This window comes from Capronia coronata (genome assembly GCF_000585585.1).
Source record: "Capronia coronata CBS 617.96 chromosome Unknown acBCG-supercont1.1, whole genome shotgun sequence".
NCBI classification, from domain to species: Eukaryota; Fungi; Ascomycota; class Eurotiomycetes; order Chaetothyriales; family Herpotrichiellaceae; genus Capronia; species Capronia coronata.
Window position 1 is genome coordinate 1,257,554 of NW_006912893.1, and position 18,128 is coordinate 1,275,681.

The 18,128-nt window shown below is 53.4% G+C and overlaps 8 protein-coding genes across 8 annotated transcripts; 5 read left to right on the forward strand and 3 right to left on the reverse strand.

Moving 5' to 3' along the window:
* Window positions 1–44: 44 nt before the first annotated feature.
* Window positions 45–1,649, reverse strand: A1O1_00452 (uncharacterized protein; the record flags this gene model as incomplete). The annotated part of the gene is made up of 1 exon (XM_007721371.1): window positions 45–1,649. The coding sequence occupies one exon, from the start codon at window positions 1,647–1,649 to the stop codon at window positions 45–47; it is 1,605 nt and encodes a 534-aa protein (XP_007719561.1).
* A 928-nt stretch (window positions 1,650–2,577) lies between these two features.
* A1O1_00453 (acylphosphatase) lies at window positions 2,578–2,968 on the forward strand (the record flags this gene model as incomplete). Its single annotated transcript, XM_007721372.1, has 3 exons — window positions 2,578–2,639; window positions 2,702–2,771; window positions 2,825–2,968. 3 exons carry the CDS (start codon window positions 2,578–2,580, stop codon window positions 2,966–2,968), a joined length of 276 nt encoding a protein of 91 aa, XP_007719562.1.
* Window positions 2,969–4,191: 1,223 nt separating this feature from the next.
* Window positions 4,192–5,332, forward strand: A1O1_00454 (alternative oxidase, mitochondrial; the record flags this gene model as incomplete). The annotated part of the gene is made up of 3 exons (XM_007721373.1): window positions 4,192–4,415; window positions 4,463–4,762; window positions 4,822–5,332. The coding sequence occupies 3 exons, from the start codon at window positions 4,192–4,194 to the stop codon at window positions 5,330–5,332; spliced, it is 1,035 nt and encodes a 344-aa protein (XP_007719563.1).
* Window positions 5,333–6,338: 1,006 nt separating this feature from the next.
* Window positions 6,339–8,885, forward strand: A1O1_00455 (uncharacterized protein; the record flags this gene model as incomplete). Its single annotated transcript, XM_007721374.1, has 1 exon — window positions 6,339–8,885. One exon carries the CDS (start codon window positions 6,339–6,341, stop codon window positions 8,883–8,885), a length of 2,547 nt encoding a protein of 848 aa, XP_007719564.1.
* Window positions 8,886–9,994: 1,109 nt separating this feature from the next.
* On the forward strand, window positions 9,995–11,029 carry A1O1_00456 (uncharacterized protein; the record flags this gene model as incomplete). Its single annotated transcript, XM_007721375.1, has 1 exon — window positions 9,995–11,029. One exon carries the CDS (start codon window positions 9,995–9,997, stop codon window positions 11,027–11,029), a length of 1,035 nt encoding a protein of 344 aa, XP_007719565.1.
* Window positions 11,030–11,937: 908 nt separating this feature from the next.
* On the forward strand, window positions 11,938–12,309 carry A1O1_00457 (small nuclear ribonucleoprotein D1; the record flags this gene model as incomplete). The annotated part of the gene is made up of 1 exon (XM_007721376.1): window positions 11,938–12,309. The coding sequence occupies one exon, from the start codon at window positions 11,938–11,940 to the stop codon at window positions 12,307–12,309; it is 372 nt and encodes a 123-aa protein (XP_007719566.1).
* A 1,243-nt stretch (window positions 12,310–13,552) lies between these two features.
* A1O1_00458 (uncharacterized protein) lies at window positions 13,553–15,862 on the reverse strand (the record flags this gene model as incomplete). The annotated part of the gene is made up of 1 exon (XM_007721377.1): window positions 13,553–15,862. One exon carries the CDS (start codon window positions 15,860–15,862, stop codon window positions 13,553–13,555), a length of 2,310 nt encoding a protein of 769 aa, XP_007719567.1.
* A 617-nt stretch (window positions 15,863–16,479) lies between these two features.
* A1O1_00459 (uncharacterized protein) lies at window positions 16,480–17,817 on the reverse strand (the record flags this gene model as incomplete). Its single annotated transcript, XM_007721378.1, has 3 exons — window positions 16,480–16,930; window positions 16,981–17,599; window positions 17,661–17,817. The coding sequence occupies 3 exons, from the start codon at window positions 17,815–17,817 to the stop codon at window positions 16,480–16,482; spliced, it is 1,227 nt and encodes a 408-aa protein (XP_007719568.1).
* Between the last annotated feature and the right edge of the window lie 311 nt (window positions 17,818–18,128).

Consider the following 18,128-nt stretch of genomic DNA (forward strand, 5'->3'; position numbering starts at 1 on the left):
TGAAAAGATGTCCCTGAAATAACTTGGCCGAGCTTCCTCATGCCTCAAGACTCTTCGTCACAGATGCTGAGCGCTCGCCCCGGAGTGGGACTCTCTGGTGGGCTGGATGTACTGGTATCCTTTGAAGGACTCCCCAGAGGGCTCGGAGCGACTGCTATTCTTTTGGAAGGACTGGGAAGAGCGGGAGTTGGCGAGGCTTTCCTGGCCGGACTGGACAAAGGACTGGCCAGTGCCAGGCTGCGTGCGCGAGCATGTAATTTCCGTTCTTCCTCACCACTCCAGTCTTTGGCAAGTTCAGCACGAACTCCCCGGCTCCATTGTCGAACAGCCCCTTCAAAGGACAACCAGGTGGCGGTGGTGTCCACGGGAGTGGCAACAGCCATCACGTCCAGCCGAAGTCGAAGCTCCCATCTCAACTCCGCAGCCTTGAGCCAGTATCGGAGATTGTCAGCACGTCGATATGGTTTTGCGACATCCTCGTGAAAGCCTTTGATATAATCGAAATGCTTCTTGGACCGAGTCACGGCCGCGTTATGCATACGGACAAGGTCTTTCCCATCGGCTAGATTCCGGAAGTAGTCTGGAGGGGCATCCTGCTGATTCCACGGCGCCTGACACTGTCCTTTCAGCAGAAAGTCGAGAAAGTTGATGTCACGTTCCTTCTCCCGGTCGGCCCAGTTGGAGTCGTTCATCCAGTGCCAATCCTTCCGCTCATACCGATCTGCGTCTTCAAGCTTTGCTTCTCGGTCAACCATCATGCCCATATCGCTGACCCAGACTAGAATCGCCAATCTTTCATCTTCCCGAAACCCTCCTGCGAAGTTGCGGGATGCACATTTCTTCAGCACATCGAGGACAGAATAAAGGTCTCTGCGCAAATCCTGGTCTGATCGTATTGAGTTCAGCCGCTGGGGGTTGGGATGTAGAGTGTAATAGAGTCTTGCGGCACGGATCGCTTGAGTGGTGGTGTCCAGGACATGGAGGCCTTGTATCTGATAAAAACCTTGGCTTTGTTCTTCCGGGTCTTCCTTTGCAACCTTCTCGCATGATTCCACGGCCTGGAGAGCATTTTCCAACGCTTCCACCAATTCCCTCTTCATTGTTTTCTGGTCCGGAGGTGGAGCCACGAAATCCGAGCGATGACTGTATGTCGACACTGTGGGAGGCAACATCACTTCGGTACCATCTTCCTGCGCAGCTTCCCACAAAGCTTGGGCCTCATCTTCAATGGGAGACTCGACGATACTCCGACTTGCAGCTAAAGACAACTTGGGAATGTCATACTCTCCGTTCTGCTTCTTCTTGGCTAGTTGACCCCCCTTGCCATCCAAAAGACCCGTCCGAGCGAAATAATATTGCAAATGCGCGATACTGCCCAAGCTCATGACACTTTCCCTGTTCTTAGCTGACTCGGCAAAAGAGCCTCCTTGGGGACGTAGATATCCACGCCGCCGAGCAGCCGCACTGGTTCGAGAAGCGGAAGAGGCATTGGAGGACGAGGAGGAGCTTGACACAGAAGAGACGCCTGAACACGATCGATTGGAGGCGAGGCTGGCTGTATCAGGGGTCGGAAGAAGATTCGGAGAAGGCGAAGGTGAAGCCGATTGACAAGGAGCGTGTGTCAAGGCAGATTTGAGATCATTGCTCATGGCTGACATCCAAGATGTGGAACGAGGGGTGTCCGTTGGAGGAACGCAGGGCGCAGGGTCGAAGGAATGTAGTGGAAGTATATTTCTGCCACCTTTGGAGAGTTGTGAACAGCTGGCTGGTAAGGAGCAGAAGGAAGACACCATAACAACGCACTGCAGGCGGTAACGAGAGGAACCTGAAGCACAGGAGAGTTCTTGTAAAGCAGATGGAGATGGAGAGCGAGGTGAAATTGGATGGATGACGCTAGTGGCAGATGAAGGTGAAAGGGGAACTTGAACAAACGCAGGCAATCATCCTCGACTCCCTCACATTTACTAATTAATTCTTACCTCCATCAATAAAGTCCGGGAGCTACAGCTGTCCTTAACCGGGGTTCCGAGGTTCAAGTTGTACTATACCCTCTTTATTACGCTCTTGGGCAATTCTGCCTTTGAACCCTCTCCGAAGTGATTGTTGACATTTAGTCAAAAGCGTCCCGCTGGCTGCCAGGATGATTGTTGACGGGTCGCAGCCAGTGGACAGAGAGCCAGGGACGCGTTCCCGCGGCCCACGACAGCGCGCCAAAGGAGTACTATAACAATCCCTGACCGTACAGTAGTTACCCCCTCAAGGCCTAAGGAGCCCCTTTAGCCCCTAAAGTTAGAATCTTCGGCAGCCAACTGAGCGATGCTTCTAGGCTTGATAGGGATCCTTAGGCTCCTTTCTGGCGTCATCACCACAAACGTCCGGGCGTCTGGTGCGGTGGGCCTGCCCCGCACTATCATCATTACTTGGGTGCATCGCATTTTCGAGAAGCTGTACCTGAATAAAGTAATGATGCTTCATGACGAATATGGATTGCTCAAACGAGAGTTCTTTCTCACAACTCGATCAATGCTAAGATCTGCTTGCTCCCCTACATACCCATAGATCACGGCAGCGCGTACCATGTCGAACGTAAAACGAATTGCTTTCACCGTCCACGGCACCGTCCAGGGCGTTGGCTTTCGGTAGGGTTCCTCACCAATGTGGCGCTCACCTGCGTTGTGGCAAAGTGCTGACGCTCCGAAAGTGACTTCGTGCAGCGGAAAGCCACCAGTTATGGCCTCACCGGCTACGTGAAGAATACTCCCAATGGCAAGGTTGGTGCCATTCCCTGAGGGGTTTGTTGGAGCACGAGCTGATGGATTCCTAGGTCGCAGGCGAAGCCCAAGGCGACGAGGGCTCCCTGAAGAAGTTGAAAGCGGACCTGAACGACGGCCCTAGATTAGCACATGTCGTCAAGCTCGAGACCAAAGAGCTGGATCCCAAAGAAGGCGAGTCTTCGTTTGAAGCATAGAACAATCTCTTGAGCGCGGAAGAACATATACACTGCGAGAACGAGATCTTAACGATGAGCGAGCGTGTAATCCAGAGCCGTCATCGCTGGCCGCAGGGAGGAACGTTGGCTTGAGGACTTCTATGAAGACCTGCCACTTCAGCAGACATGATAGAGAACGTTGTAGCGATTCGCCCGGATACACGAATGCCCGAGAGGCAGAGGGAGAGGTAATGACCTATGAGCAAATATTCATTACTGTACCAACAGCGATAATGTCAAAAAGATCATGACCAAGTATCAACATTCAACCGAAAATATTTCGAAATCGGTCAGCCTCGAGGTGGCCGCCCCAAAGTCACCGATATTTCCCGATATCTTGCTCATTGACCGTATAGGGCCAGCCAAGATGTCCACAGCATTTCCACAGCCTCCTCCTGATTGTCGCAGCCTCTTCCATCCGATCTCTCCCGATCATTCACAAGTCATATGGCCATCGCAGCTTTGCCATCTTTGTTCCAGATGATCGAGTGGTCCCCGAGAAGCCACAAAACTTGAAGCTAGACCCCTGGGAAACACGCGTGTCCACGGGGCCAAACTGGCAGTGGGAGCCAGTGGGGCCTGATTGACCATGAAGGCGAAGGTTAGATCAGTCCCTCCGAGGCGCAAAGGATATCTGTTGGTGTCTTCCAAAGTCTGAGTAGGGTCAGGGCCTGGGTCAAGACCATGCTGGCTTGGTCGAGTCCCAGAACCATGGAATTAAATTAAACATCGGGAAATAGGACTCGAAGCATGCCGTGAGTCAGCAATATACTAGTATGTGGTGGCACAGCTAAAATACACAGAATGTAAGCAGCAAGTCGCTGGAGCCCGAGGAGTTGCAACAGGCTCTATCCACAGGCCGAGTCCAGCGGAAACTAAACCTCAAACGGAGACGAGAATGACTACGAGAATCAACCGCCTCCTTCATTGTGCCTTGCCTTCCATCCTCACTGATGCATACCTACCAACCGTGGATGGGCGGACATTGCCCTACGGTGAGCATGGCCAAAGAATTCTCGCACCCTGCGCATGATGGCTGCTGGCAGTTTGCCTCGCGCATCCCGTTGTGTATCAATCAATGCCTCCTGCTTTAGGATTGATATATTATGCTCCCAGCGCCCAGGGCTGTCCGACCTTCACTTGCTAACCATACACTCTCAAATACATTGTGCTAACATTATACCTCCCTGATCATCCTCAACATGAGTACAACAAAGGTCCTCATCACTCCTACCCTTACCACCAATATCTTCAGAGCAGCCAGCCGGGGTTTCACTATCTCGACTGCTACCGCAGCAGGTCTGCGGGCTGGCTATACTGCCCTCGGATCGTTGAATCCTGCCTCGCATCGAAACTTCTCGGTGTCCCACAAGTCCCAGTTGGAGTTCTTTCCCCCTCCCAAGAACCTTCCCAATATCAAATTGACGTGCGGTCCCCCGGTCTGCTAAACATCCTCTGTCTAACATCTGGCAGTCCTGCATCATGGCCCCATCCCGAGGCCAGAGAGGAACAACTCAAGAGCATCGAGATTGCTCATCGTGAATGCCGCACCCTTTCAGACAAGACGGCGTACAATATGGTTAGGTTTCTGAGATGGGCTACAGACCTAGTCACGGGCTACCGCCATGATCCCAACAAGCCGTACGTGATGAACGAGAGGAAATGGCTGATCCGATTCATCTTCCTCGAGACTGTCGCCGGTGTCCCGGGCATGGTTGCAGGCATGTTGAGACATTTCCGCAGTCTACGAAGAATGAAGAGAGATAACGGTTGGTAAGTGGACACAAATCTTGTCAAACTTTCAGCAATGGAGAACTTACTGACATGACCAGGATCGAGACACTTCTCGAAGATGCCTACAACGAGCGGATGCATCTCCTCACCTTTCTCAAGATGGCCGAGCCAGGCTGGTTCATGAAGCTGATGATCCTGGGTGCTCAGGGTGTCTTTTCCAATGGTTTCTTCTTGGCCTACGTCGTTTCTCCAAAGACATGCCACCGGTTTGTCGGGTACCTGGAAGAGGAAGCCACAAAGACTTACACCTATGCCATTGAAGACTTGGAGAGTGGCAAGCTCCCGGCCTGGCAGAATCTGGAAGCCCCAGAGATTGCCGTCAAGTACTGGAATATGCCAGAGGGGCATAGGTCCATGAAAGATCTTCTGCTCTACATCAGGGCGGACGAAGCCAAACACCGGGAGATTCATCATACCCTAGGCAACCTCAACCAGGCCGAAGACCCAAACCCATTCGTTTCCGAGTACAAAGATCCTGCCAAACCGCATCCGGGCAAAGGATTTGACCATATCAAGCCCAAGGGCTGGGAGAGAGAGGAGGTCATCTGAGTGCGCATTTCCCAAATGGTTGGGTGAGTCGTCCGTTATAAAGCGACGGCCTGTCCGGTGCCTTTGGGGCTATATCCATGTATACTACTAATGGCAAGAGTTTCGGGGCGTCGGATCATCGGGCATTGAATTGATAGAGTGCTCGATATTGGAAAGGGTGTTGAAACAAATAGACGGGGATGGTATGCACACATATCTGCCATCCGGCTGGCGGCAGTCCTGGGTTGGCAACATCACTGTCATGATGCTGACTGCCGGTGTGACCTGGACGGACCCGAACCAGAACATCAAACATCAAACATTCTCCAATCTGAAAACGACTACATGAATACAAACAAGTCGATGTTACTGTTCTCCCTTGATTATCACCATTAACTCCTCTGTCGTGTATTATTGTTGTTGACCGCGAACCGCGTTTGACTTTCCGAACTGATGTCAGACTGCATGGAACAAGACACGAGAAAGAGTCGCCTACTGGCTGAGAATGTCCACGACCCTGTCTGTCCATCTGCAAGGCGCGTTCTGCTGTAACCTTTAGGCTTTAGGCCAATCGCTGCTACGCCCAAACAGTTAATCTCAGGCCAAACACGCCAGACCAGTCCGCTGGGTCTGGCCTGCGCTGCCCATCTACCACTACTTAGTACTCTGTACATACTTCACTACATTAGATATTCTGTACCAACTATTAGCATACGACTCTTGTTACCTACCTACCTACCTTTGCTCGCAATCATCACTTGTATTAGAACCAGGTTTGCCCATCTTCACATTCACCAGCATCTTCCGCACCGTCGAGCGTTCTGATTGCATGTTCTTCGCGCCTGTTCCGCAGGACCTCTCACCACACACCAGCTTCGCTCTCCGGTCTCTGAACATACGCCTATGAACGACGACGCAGTCTCTATTCCTCCCATCCCTCCCATCAAGCCTCCTACTTGAGCGCCTCCGGAGCCAGGCAGGGTCAGCCACACTGTCTGGCATGACCTCTGCCTTTCGACGTTCATCAATGGTGGAAACCCAAAGCGAAGTCGATCTCCATCAGTTACTCGTCCCCACGCCTACCAACGATGTGCCTCCTCCGCGTCAGCACTCCTCTGCTTCATCCGGACCTAGCAGCGATGCCGGCTCCTATTTGTTCCCGGATAATCTATCTCGAAGTGACTCAGTCTATTCGTTCTCGAGAGCCTCATTCAGCAGCCAACTCGCCAGCCTGACCGGCATCAACGTGCCCCAGTTTGAATCGCTTGCTGCCACGGTCACCACCCTTCCGACAGCCCGCAAGGCAGTTAAGGCCCTTACGACCGCCGCGGAGCAGATACAAGCATGGAACAAGAAGGCTTTGAAGGTGCTGGAGAATCTCGACGCAGATGATGATGTGGAATGGGCCGCCGCCGCAGGCAGAATAGGGCTCGTTGAGACCGACAAGACTATCCGAAGATTCGAAAATCTGATCAATGTCTACGTCCTGTCGATTGAAAGGCTACAGTCACGCTCCGACATCGGTACCGTCAAGCCCGAAGACTTGCAGGCGGTCGTCGAGCAAATGGAGGTGACACTCGAAGGGTGGGACAACGTCCGGCACGATCTGAAAAAGGTCCATGAGCAAGTGGAACTGGCTATGGAATGGGAAGAGCTGTGGGCCAAGGTACTTGGAGATGTTGCAGCGGAAATGGACAATCTCAGCCAGCTGGTGTTTGAAATGGAGGAGAAAAGGCACGCTGCATACCAGGCGCAAAAGCCTGCCAGTCCAAGTCAGGCCATCGATTTGAACGAGCTCGAAAGCTTTATCGACAAGCCCTCTCAGAAGAGGAATACTCCCGGCTCCCGTTTCAGTCTTCCTACTTTGGAGTCGTCTCCTTTGGGGTCGCCGATCATCGAGAATCCTCAGGACGATTCTAATCTATTGGCCCTTTTCGCCCGCATGCAACCGCTTCGTGCCTCTCTGGATTTCCTGCCGATGAGGTTATCCATGTTCCAGTCACGGGCAGAAAAGCTCTTTCCTATGGCATGTCAGGAGCTTGATGAAAAGCGAGCACGGCTAGAGAGGAATTGGACGGCACTCTCCAAGGAGGCGGACAATCTACGGCGTGAACTCAGTGAGGATCGGTGGGTGATCGTCTTCCGCAACGCTGGCCGGCAGGCCCAGAAAATGGTTGAGTCGGTGGAGAGAAGTATTCTCAAGGTCCAAGAGGCGATCACCGAAAATTATCAGATGATGAACCCGGCGGCATTGGCCAAGAGGATTGAGAGTTTCGAGGCGAAAAGGATGCATTATGGTCCAGCGATCAGCCGGGTTCTCGCCATCATCCAGAAAGGTCTCAAAGACCGCTTGACCGTCAATGGAGAAATCCTTCGTCTACACAAAGACTTGTCGTCTCGAATGAGAGATCTGACCGATACGATGGAGGACCTCGAATCTCTTCTTGAGCATTACAGTACGCAACAAAATTCCAGATTACGCGAGTCGATCTCCAGCATCGTCTCCGCGGATCGTTCCTTCACCAGCACTACCTTTGCCGGAACTCCGGGGAGTTCACCACCTTCGTCGGTCGACCTCCCACCACAAAGAATAGACAAGTCAACGCCCAAATACGGTCTCAACGGCTACACGAAGCAACGGACCCCGTCTTCGAGTCGACCACCGCCCCCGACTTCGAGCAACCGACGAGGATCTCTTCTTCCCTCAAATAGACGGCCAATGACGCCTATGTCGCATGCTAGTGGGAGTGCAATCAGACGTGGGGTGTCACCTATGCCAGGGCCTTCGTCAGTCTATCGTCAAGGCGTCTACTCTCCTCCCGTGGTACAGGTACCATCTCGACCGAGTCCGACTCCGCTGCCGAACAAACCACGATGGTCAGCTGTTGTGAAATCGGCCGATGCTCCCTTGGCACCGACATATCGTTCGTCGTCAGCCACAAAACCACCCACCGCGCGGAAATATACCCCACGCTCCATCTCTTCCAGTACTGCATTACCATTGAGGAGTCCCCGAAGTCGGGAGGCCACATCATCACCTTCACCCATGCTACCGACGCCTCCGCAACGAGACCAACAATTCAGGTCGTTTGCCGAGCGCGTGGCTGACCATTCCCCCGTCAGGCCGAGTCGATTGATGGACCCGGTGCCGTACCATCGAGGACGGAACTCCAGTTCACCCGCAGTTGGCACTATCCGATCGCCCTCTTCGCTGGCGGTCCACAGCTACAGTAAGCTCGCCATGAGCGGCTCTACCGTGTCCAGGCCGCCGTCGTCACTAAGTCGGAGTTACGGCCCATCGACCGGCCTACCGTTACGATCAATCACCCATAATCCGAGGACTATCTCGAGGATAGGCCAGAGCGAAGCCGGCTCGGAGGAACTTGACCGGCCGAGTGACCATGAAGAAGACGATCAGGTCACCGAACCAAACTCGAGTCCGTTGTCCAAGCGAACCATTACCCGGCCGAGCAGTGTGTTAGCCATGGCGAACGGGAAGGGGAGGCGCATGTCATTGCTGCCAGTGCCGGTGGGCAGTGGTAGACAAAGTTCTCTCGGGTCAAGGATGTCTTGAAACTTCCCAGCAGGCCTGTGAAGTTGTTTGACAATCCAACCAAGTGTTTCAGTTGGGCGCTCAGTGGGAAAGCGAAAGGGTGCCAACAAATTTCAGCAGAGCGAGCGTGGTAATGTCTCTTGTGTTTTGTCTCTGTCAGCGTCCAAGCGTGTTCAAGTCTCTTCGGCCTTGGTGTTTTCTGCATTCTCTGGCCCCGGCATCCCTCATTCCCAAGATAGCTAGCTAGCTTAATCGATCATCATTAATACAGCTCTACTAAAGGACAGGTTGATCGTTGTCTCTTATATCCCTGAAGTGCCACCGCAAGGCTAGTCCCAATGTGGTCGGTCGACGAGGCTGAAAATGTCTTTTCGAGCAGGATACGACGATCCAAACCGAACCGACTAAAGGTGCGTTGAGGTTGGGCATTTATGCTTATTATATAAGAAAGCTTGAAGAAAGCTTGACGCAACCTAATACGTACAGAGTAGTAGTAGGCACGTAGATATAGGGATGACAGTACATGTGCGCATGTAATAGGTATATACGTAGTCCGGCTCCGGCTCCGATTCCGTGTCCGTGTCAGGCTCCGACTACAGCCAATCAATTGTCCCTGAAGTGGGACACCGGCACCCGGCATTCTTGCGCTTTGGTTCGGACGGGCCATTCGGGTTGAGGTACGGCTACGTATAAGTATTACTAGTAGCAGACCGAAGTCCTTCATTTTAAAGCGGTGGTTGCCTGTTTCTCTGCTGTCTGTTGGTTTTCATTGTGATCTGTCTAATCTGACGACTGGTTAGAAGATCAATTGACCTGCTGCCAGATTCAAATTACCATCCCCGTTATAGGGTATACCTGACTGTGGACGCAGCCTTGGATCAAGAGACGAGTACAACACTACGTGGATTGTTGTCAGTAGCGACACGACACATCGTCTTCGAGCACGTACACGACCTGCAACAGCCAGCCGAAGGGCGATCCACAGCTCAAAGGATCGACGGACGAGAGAGCAAGGTGTCCAGGACGACCAAGGGAAACTTGTGTTCCGTTTCCGAGCCTGATTGGGATATATATCGCAACACCAGTCCATTAGGCCTGTTCGTCAACTGCCAACACAGCGTAACCTCGCTATGGCTTCCACCGAGCAACCATCTCAGCGCCCGGCTCCCAGGGACAAAACATTCCGGAACTACGACAGCTCCTCGGCCGCCGCGTATGCACAGTACCGGCCCCCATACCCCAACCAACTGATCGACATCATCATCGACAAACATGTCTCGACCGGCGGCGGCCTAGATCTGCTTCTCGACGTAGGGTGCGGCCCCGGAACTGCGACCCGGTCCCTCGCTCCGCGATTCACGCACGCCGTGGCCGCCGACCCAGGCCAAAGTATGGTCGAAACGGCGCGGAAGATCCCGAGCACGACCAAGTCCGGCACGCCGGTCCGGTTCGAGATGTGCGAGGCAGAGAAAGTCAGCAGCCTCTTGCCGGTCCTGCAGGAAGTGGCCGGCACCGGCAGCCCGGAGTGCGTGGATCTCATCACCGCGGCGGCGGCAGCGCACTGGTTCGACCTGCCACGCTTCTACGGCGAGGCCGCCAAGATCCTCAAACCGGGCGGCAGCATTATTTTCTGGTGCACCAAGAGCGGCTACTGCAGTCCCGACACGCCGAATGCGGAGAAGTTGACTCGTCTCTTCCAGGAATTCGAAGACACGGTGGCCAGCGAGTTTGAGCAGCCTGGAAACAGGCTGGCTCGTGGCCTGTATGCTGGCTTGACGCTGCCTTGGGACGCAGAATCGGAGGCGGCGACTGATAAAGAGTCAGGTGATGGGGTCGGTGTCAAGTTGTCGGAAGTGTTTCCCAAGGAGGAGTTCCAACGGTTGGAGTTCAACAAGGACGGACATGTCCCGCCGGGAGAACAGTTCCTGGTTGGTAGGAAATTCACTCTCGACCAGGTCAAGATGGCTTTGGGCACGGTGAGTCCTATCACGCGCTGGAGGGAGGCATATAAAGACAAGATCGCCTCGGGGGAGACGGAGGATTGCGTCGAAAAGCTCGTCAGGCAGATGAAGGAGATTCTGGAGGAAGTGCCTGAAGGGAAAGGGAGGGACTGGATTGAGGGTGGGAGTGCGGTTGTGGTGTTGATCATCAAGAAGAGAAAGTGATGTGCTTGTCTCATACTACAAGACGAGGCTATCATATAGTGTACAGTAATTGGAGCTCAAAGAGGTCAAATCCACAATCAAAAATATCGATCCATCAATGGATCAATCTGATGCTCAGCGGCTTAGCTGCAATTGAGTATATCTTGTCTCGAAGTAAAGTCCCCGGTGTGTTCGTGTTGTGTCGACGACCCGGAGTACTCTGTAGTCATCCAAAGTTGTAAGTCAGTGCGAGGGACTAGGTCCTTCCAAATCCTGATCCATCCAATGGTGTATCTCGTGATCTCGTACTGTTACACCCAATCAATTTCTCTTCAGGCACATGGTAGTCGCAGACACGTACCTAGTATGTACCTAGGAACTAAGGAGGTTACTATACATCAAACAGCGAACCCGCAAGGCTGAGGCTGCGACAAACATGCCAAGCCTTCAGTCTTGGCACCAGCAGCGCGGACGTCGAGTCGGTCCTGCACTGCAGTGTCCAACTTCAAGGCTGTGCCCGCAAACTTCAAGTTGAAGTCGACGACTGACTCCTCACAAACAATACCTCACAAAGTGTCCGAATTGTGCGCGTCCAACTGCTCCTCAGCTATCAATCAATACGTCCGGTCCTCTCCCACGAACGAGTGCTGTTTGTTCCCAGCAAAATCACAACTAGATCGAACCTGCACACATACATACATCTCCCACTACAGCGGCGCAAAGTCGACCCAGTCACCAAACCTCGACCAAGATGAAGCTAGTCAGGTCCGTACTCCTGTTTTGATCTTCGTTTCCAATCCGTCCTGTCTGGCGCGGTGTCGACCTATTTCTCTGTTCTGTTCTGTTGTGACGTGCTATTCTTCAAGGTCGTGGGAAGAAAGTATCCAATTCCATATCCAAGCTAATACTTGACGCGGTACAGATTCCTCATGAAATGCACCAATGAAACGGTCACCGTCGAACTCAAGAACGGCACCATCGTCCACGGCACCATCACAGCCGTCTCGCCGCAGATGAACACGGCCCTGCGCGCCGTCAAGATGACCACCAAGAACCGCGTCAACACCTCCGCCCCGGGCGAGACCATTTCCCTCGACACCATCAACATCCGCGGCTCGACCATCAGATACTTCATCCTGCCGGACTCGTTACCGCTTGATACGCTGTTGATTGACGACCAGCCGAAACCCAAAAACAAGGCCAGAAAGGAGGGCGATAGCACTCGCGCGAGAGGGCGGGGGATGGGGAGAGGTCGTGGTGCCCCTCGAGGACGTGGACGAGGTAGAGGAAGGGGGTTCTAGGCGATTGGAGGTCCGAATACGGTTGTGGCTGCGATTGCGATTGCGACTGCGTTTGCATTTGCATGTTGTGGATTTTCATGTCTCTTCGGTCTGGGAAAAATGGGGAAAGCAGGGATATTACTGGGTGAAGAGAGGCGATCTCTTGCATTGTGCTGATACTGCAGCGCCCAAGACGTCGGGGGTGTTTGCTAGAGCATGGCGCTTCTCTTTGGATTCCTACGATATGGACCCGTAGAGGCACAGCGCGATGTCATGCTGCATGGAGGTCACGCCACAGGATCCAAGCACAGCCAGTCTGCGCCATGCTGGTAACAGTATCATGCCGTCGGGCGGACTGGACTACTGGGCATACGATTTTTCATATGGAACCTAAGCTGAAACGGGACTTTCCAGGCGAATTTCGGCATTTGACAGTCAAAGGGAAACCGAGATCGTACCCAAATGGTATCCGTTTCTCGCGCTCTCAATAAGCGGGATTGTGTGCTGTACAACAAACAAGTCTTCGCAGGGACAGGAGCAGAGGATATCAAGTGAGGCTGAGAACGGCCATGGATCCAAGCCGTCAGCGGAACCGAACATCGCGTTTGTTACCGGGTGGTGTCCGTGACTTTATCGATTCACCGAGGTATCGATCGGTTTCTCGCCTCAAATATCGAATGCGAAGAGTGTCTCCCTATTTTTCAAAGTTGTTTTCTCATTCTCCTTTGCCTTTTCCCGTTTCCATTTCTCTCTTGTCTCTTCCCCCCACTTTCCCACACCCCTTCTTCCCAAGGCCACCACGTGGGAGAATTAGTATGCTCAGATATTGACTGGTCCAATTTCCTATCCTAATGCTGTTGTTGCTATGATATCTACATCATGCTCTGGGACCATGATTTCGTCTCACGGTTCCCAATAAATAATGCGAAAATATATGTGAGAACCTCCCCCTACATCCGCTCGTCTCCTCGGTACCACAATAGCATAATGTCATGATTCCTTCTGGAACACAGTAAGTCGTTGCAGTCAGATTGGTGGAGTGTTCAATTCGAAAGCGCCTGGCGTGCAATGTCAAATTTGGCATAGTTGCCCTGCACTAGATGTACAGGTGGATGTTGAGGGATCAAATTACAAAAAGGTTAAGACATTCAAGTCCAGAAAAGAAAAGACATGTCGCTCCTCCAGGACCCAAGAACGAAAGCAAAAGAATAGAAGAACCAAAGCCATCAAGATATAAGCCAAGGGAAGCCAAGCCAACCTCCTCTCACCCTGTACATCTCTCTTCAGGAGGACGGTATCCGAATCCCAGACCGTCCATCAATCTCCGTTCACGGTCCTGCCAGGTATCTGCATCGTCCATCTCATCATCAGCAGCGGCATCACCGTCATTATGTTCTTGTTCTGTTGTTCTCGAAGGTGCGTCTGTAGTTTTGGTATTGTGCCGTTCTGTGAAGCCGGCACCTTTCGTGTCGTCATGGCCGGCGTTTCCCTTTTTCCCGGTTTCGGTTTTTGTACTATCATGGCCTCTCCTTCTAGGTCCCTCGAGGTCGAGAACCTGACCGGTCGCTCTGTCACGCACGCCTGAGCTGTCAAACTTCCATCCGCGCGTGTTGGCGACGAAGCGGCGCAGATCGCGCTGGAAGGTATTGCCGCCGCTCCAGCCGAGTATGGCACAGCCGACAGTGCGCCACGAGGAGATGATGATATCGACGCGACGGTGGATATTCGGGTTCTTGACCTTGACCTTGTCCGGGTCAGGGTCAGGGTCGTCGCCCTGTTTTCGATCGGGGACTTCGAAATGCGGATCCTGCCACACGCACAGCGCCTTGTCGAGACTGTCGAAGCCGCCACGACCTCTACGCTCCGCGTGGAACGGGAGAGTGGCCTGTCCACGGTCACTAGTCGTAGTGTGCAAGGTGAGAGTATGGGTGATCCAGCCCTCGAGCTCGAGGCTGCGCACGACGTAGCCGACCAGGTCCTGGGTCTTGGACTCGTCACGGTGGCTGAGTACGACGTCGACGTCGCCCGATGCCTGCTTGCCGCGCCGGTACCCGCCGACGATGACACATTCGACGTCGTCAGGCGTGCCGTACTGCGCGGGGTTGATGTCCAGCACGCTCCGGGCGTGGCGGTGGATGACTTGGCCGATGTGCTCGACCTCGGCGCGCGGGATCTTGTCCAGGAACTCGTCGTAGTATTTGACTCCGATCTGCTGCACGCGCGTCAGCGTCGACCAGCCGAACTCGATCACGTCGTTCAGGTCCTGCCAGCCGTGCTCGAAGTAGAATTTGCGCGCCGTCTCAGCCCCGACGCCCCAGATGTTCCAGAAGAGCTGCAGGTGCTGGAGGTCGACGTCGTTGTCCAGGTCGCGTACCGTCTGGATCGATCGTTCCGAGTCCTCTTCGCCGGAGTGGTACCATTCGCTCCACAGCATCGCGATCTTCTCGTTGCAGCCAGGTAGGCGGTTCACCTCTTCCGGGTGCCGGATTGGATGCGGGTACGCGGCAATGCTGGCGATCGACGTCGAGTAGGCGCGCACGCCGATGTCGTCGAGTGTGAGGATCCGCGCGTCGCGGATTTTCGTCAGTTGGCCGATAAACGCAGAGTTGGGGCTGTTCATCGGCGTCGATCGGCAGCATGAATACGCTGCGTACGGTCCCTTCGCCCATTCGGGAAGAGGGGGCAGTGGATGCGCTGCCAGTTCCTCGAATTCGGAAGTGGTTGTTCGGTGCAGCTTTGGCGGTGCATGCGCCTTGCGCGTGCTGGGCGATGTAGAGTCTCCGCTGTGGTCTCCATAGCGTCGACGCGATGGGTACGAGCCGGACGAGGAAGGGAGGTTCGATGCGTCGGCTTTTGCGCGTTCGAGGATCGACGTGGGCACGTTGCGCTTTTTGTGCGCCAAAGAGCCTTGCGTGCCCGTGTCTGAAGTCGTTTTGATGTATGTCACTGAATCCTGCAGTGGTCTGGGCGATGCCTCACCTGCAGGCTTGGGTACGACCTTTGCAGTGTAGATGATGTATGGTTTGTAGGGCACCAGTTCCTGCTGGCTAAGACATGTTTCAAGCCACGAGAGTTTGACGATCAGGATATGGTCTGAGAGATCGGGCCAGAAAGGTGCGGCTGGAGGCGTAGGGAAGCGAGTGTCGATCGTTGACACGGCTGATGCGGTCGAACTCAAACTCGAACTCAAACTCCTCCGGCCACGTCTGGCGTCCATCCTCCTGTCGCGTTCGCTGTGTTCAACACCAACTCTGCGCTTCTTCCTTGCCGGCCCGTCTTCGCCGGAATCTCCATCTTCGCGCCCCTTTGAGTGGGTATTGGGGCTTACTTCAGGCAGGGCGGCCTCCTCTGTCCAGACACCCCTGGCGCGCAAGTCGAACGCCGCGCGCTTTTTCTGAGTGATGCGGCCCAGGAAGATCCTCGCTTCTTTGGGGTCGTACGTCAACGCGCCGCCCAAGCTGAAGACCTTATCCTCGATTTCATGAAGCTCTTCCGGTTTGAGGTGGGTGGGAAGAATATATATGGGTGGCAACGACTTGAGGTCCAACTGACTGGACGGCTGCAAGGGCGCCATCGCCATGATCCAAAAAGTTGACTCAATATCCAAAATGGGCACTCGATATTGACAGGAGCTCGTGACGAGTTCGTGGTCAGACACATAGGAATGGCGCAGTCATGATCAGCAGGATATGTGGCACTCGTCAACCGCGTCGTATGTTCTTCTCCGATCGTAGCGATATGTCTCTGGCGTTGCCATGACCGAGCAATGAGATATCATACCGTGTTGTCCCGGCCAACACTCGATTGTTGGAGACACGAAGGAGAGATGAGGGTTATAAGTGAATGTCAGTTTAGTCTTCTCCCTCTTGTCTCTTCCGAGTCGCTGGTCACAAGATTCGAAGGGCGGATGATTGTCCCGTCTCCGCACCACAATATATGGATTACGTCATGCAGAGCAGTCAGCTCACGAGGCTACGAGGCTACGAGGCTACGAGGCTGTACAGCGTCAGGGATGATACCTGCACCATCGGACTATATATCAGAGAGAACAACGGACTGGAGTCGCCGTCGTGAATATACATGTCTTGTCGAAAATAGCATGACATTGACAGAATACGCTCTGGAAGACATGGATTTGCACTACTAGTATTGAAAGCCGCAAGCTCTACCGTATTACATATTTGAACCAACCTATGGTGAAATATGCTTCTTTCTTCCCCGGAACAGTAAGATTCCTGCGTCATCACCATCCGTAAAGGGCTCCAACTCTTCATGTTGCCTCTCATGAGGCCGCATTTGGTCCAGTTTGTTGCTTGACTCGTGCTCAGTTGACGCTGTGTCTTCCTCGGACGTGTCATTCCCGGCATTCTCTCCCTCAGAATTGCTCGACACTGCCAGTGATTCCCCAAAATCGTTTGAATCATTGTCGTCGTGGTCGTCGTGTGACTGACTAGTGTGTCGAGCGGAGGCCAGAAGTGCGTCCACATCAAGCACGACGCTGGACATTCCTGTCGTCGAATTTGGTAGCCTTGCTCTCTTGGGTCTTCTAGACAAGATTTGTTCTTGCAAGTCTCGGCGGATGTAGATAAGCATGTCCTGTAGCATTTTGAAGGTATGGTGCTCCTGTGGCTGGGCTGTGTTCCTGGTGGCACGACGGTCAGCCAGCGGGAGCGGATATGGAGGTGGATCCACAGATTCCCATGACAGGGCCGAGGAGCGAATCGGCCCGGGTGGCATTGCATATAGATATGGCAGCAGTAGCATGAAGGCTTGCTGCAGCCGATGTATCTATCATCCGTGACGAAGTCGAGGCCATTACGATGGAAGTGCTCGAGAACAAGTAACTCTGCGTGCGGACGAGGTTTGATCTGCGCATATTCTTCGCGAAATCTGTCCTCGACCTGAGCAACCGCATTTGCTTCTGAAAGTGCTTGACTCAGCTGTTCAACCAGCGAAATCTGGTCTGCAGGAACCATGCGTCTCACGACGCCACTGAGATCAGTCGAGGAAAGCCTATTCGGCAGGTCAGCTGGCCCATTGGTTCCAATGATTTCGACTTTGGCATTTTCGATCCGCTGGGGAAACGTCACTGCACCGAGAATCAGCATTCGCACAGCCTTGGACCAGGACCCCAGCCGCCCGAGGTCATGACGGATGTCAGACCAGATCCCACGATGTGAGTGTGCGATATGCCGTATGCTGAGGATTTCCACCAGTCTGTGTCTCCAAAGAGCGTGAGCATGTGAACATAGTTGGTAAGGAGTAGATGTGAGGGTCTCCAACCGCTGGAACTCCTTCAACATATATGCATCTACCGATCGTGTTAGAAGGAGGCCTGCTTCAATCTGGATGATGCTCGCGCAGAGGTGTACCTTCAGCGTTCGAGCCTGCACCCATGGTCCGAGTAGTGTTTCGAATGGCGCGAAGCAGCCATGTAGAATATACCTTGACCCTTCGATGGCTAAGATGGATGCATCGACTGAATATCTCATCTTCCACTTGGAGAGCTGGCTTTTCATTCGTGTTCATTTGGCATAGAGAAGCGAGAACCCAACGAACGTGGTCGCTCGCTTTAGATTTCGACTTTGAGTTGATGCAAGGGAAAAGATTGAATGTTCTATATTCCTTTGTGCAGAAATTGCAGTCACCGTATCTCCACCCTTTTCGAAATCGCATATAAATGCAAGTTGATCAAGAAAGTTACGCCAAAGCTTTGACTGTTCGTCCAAGCCACGGTCCGATGCCAAATCAGGACGCTGCGCTCCGCGAGTGAGATCCATCACCCTAAGTAGAGTCAATGGTTCGTAGAAGCGACGGAGCAGTTTACCATGCACGTCGAG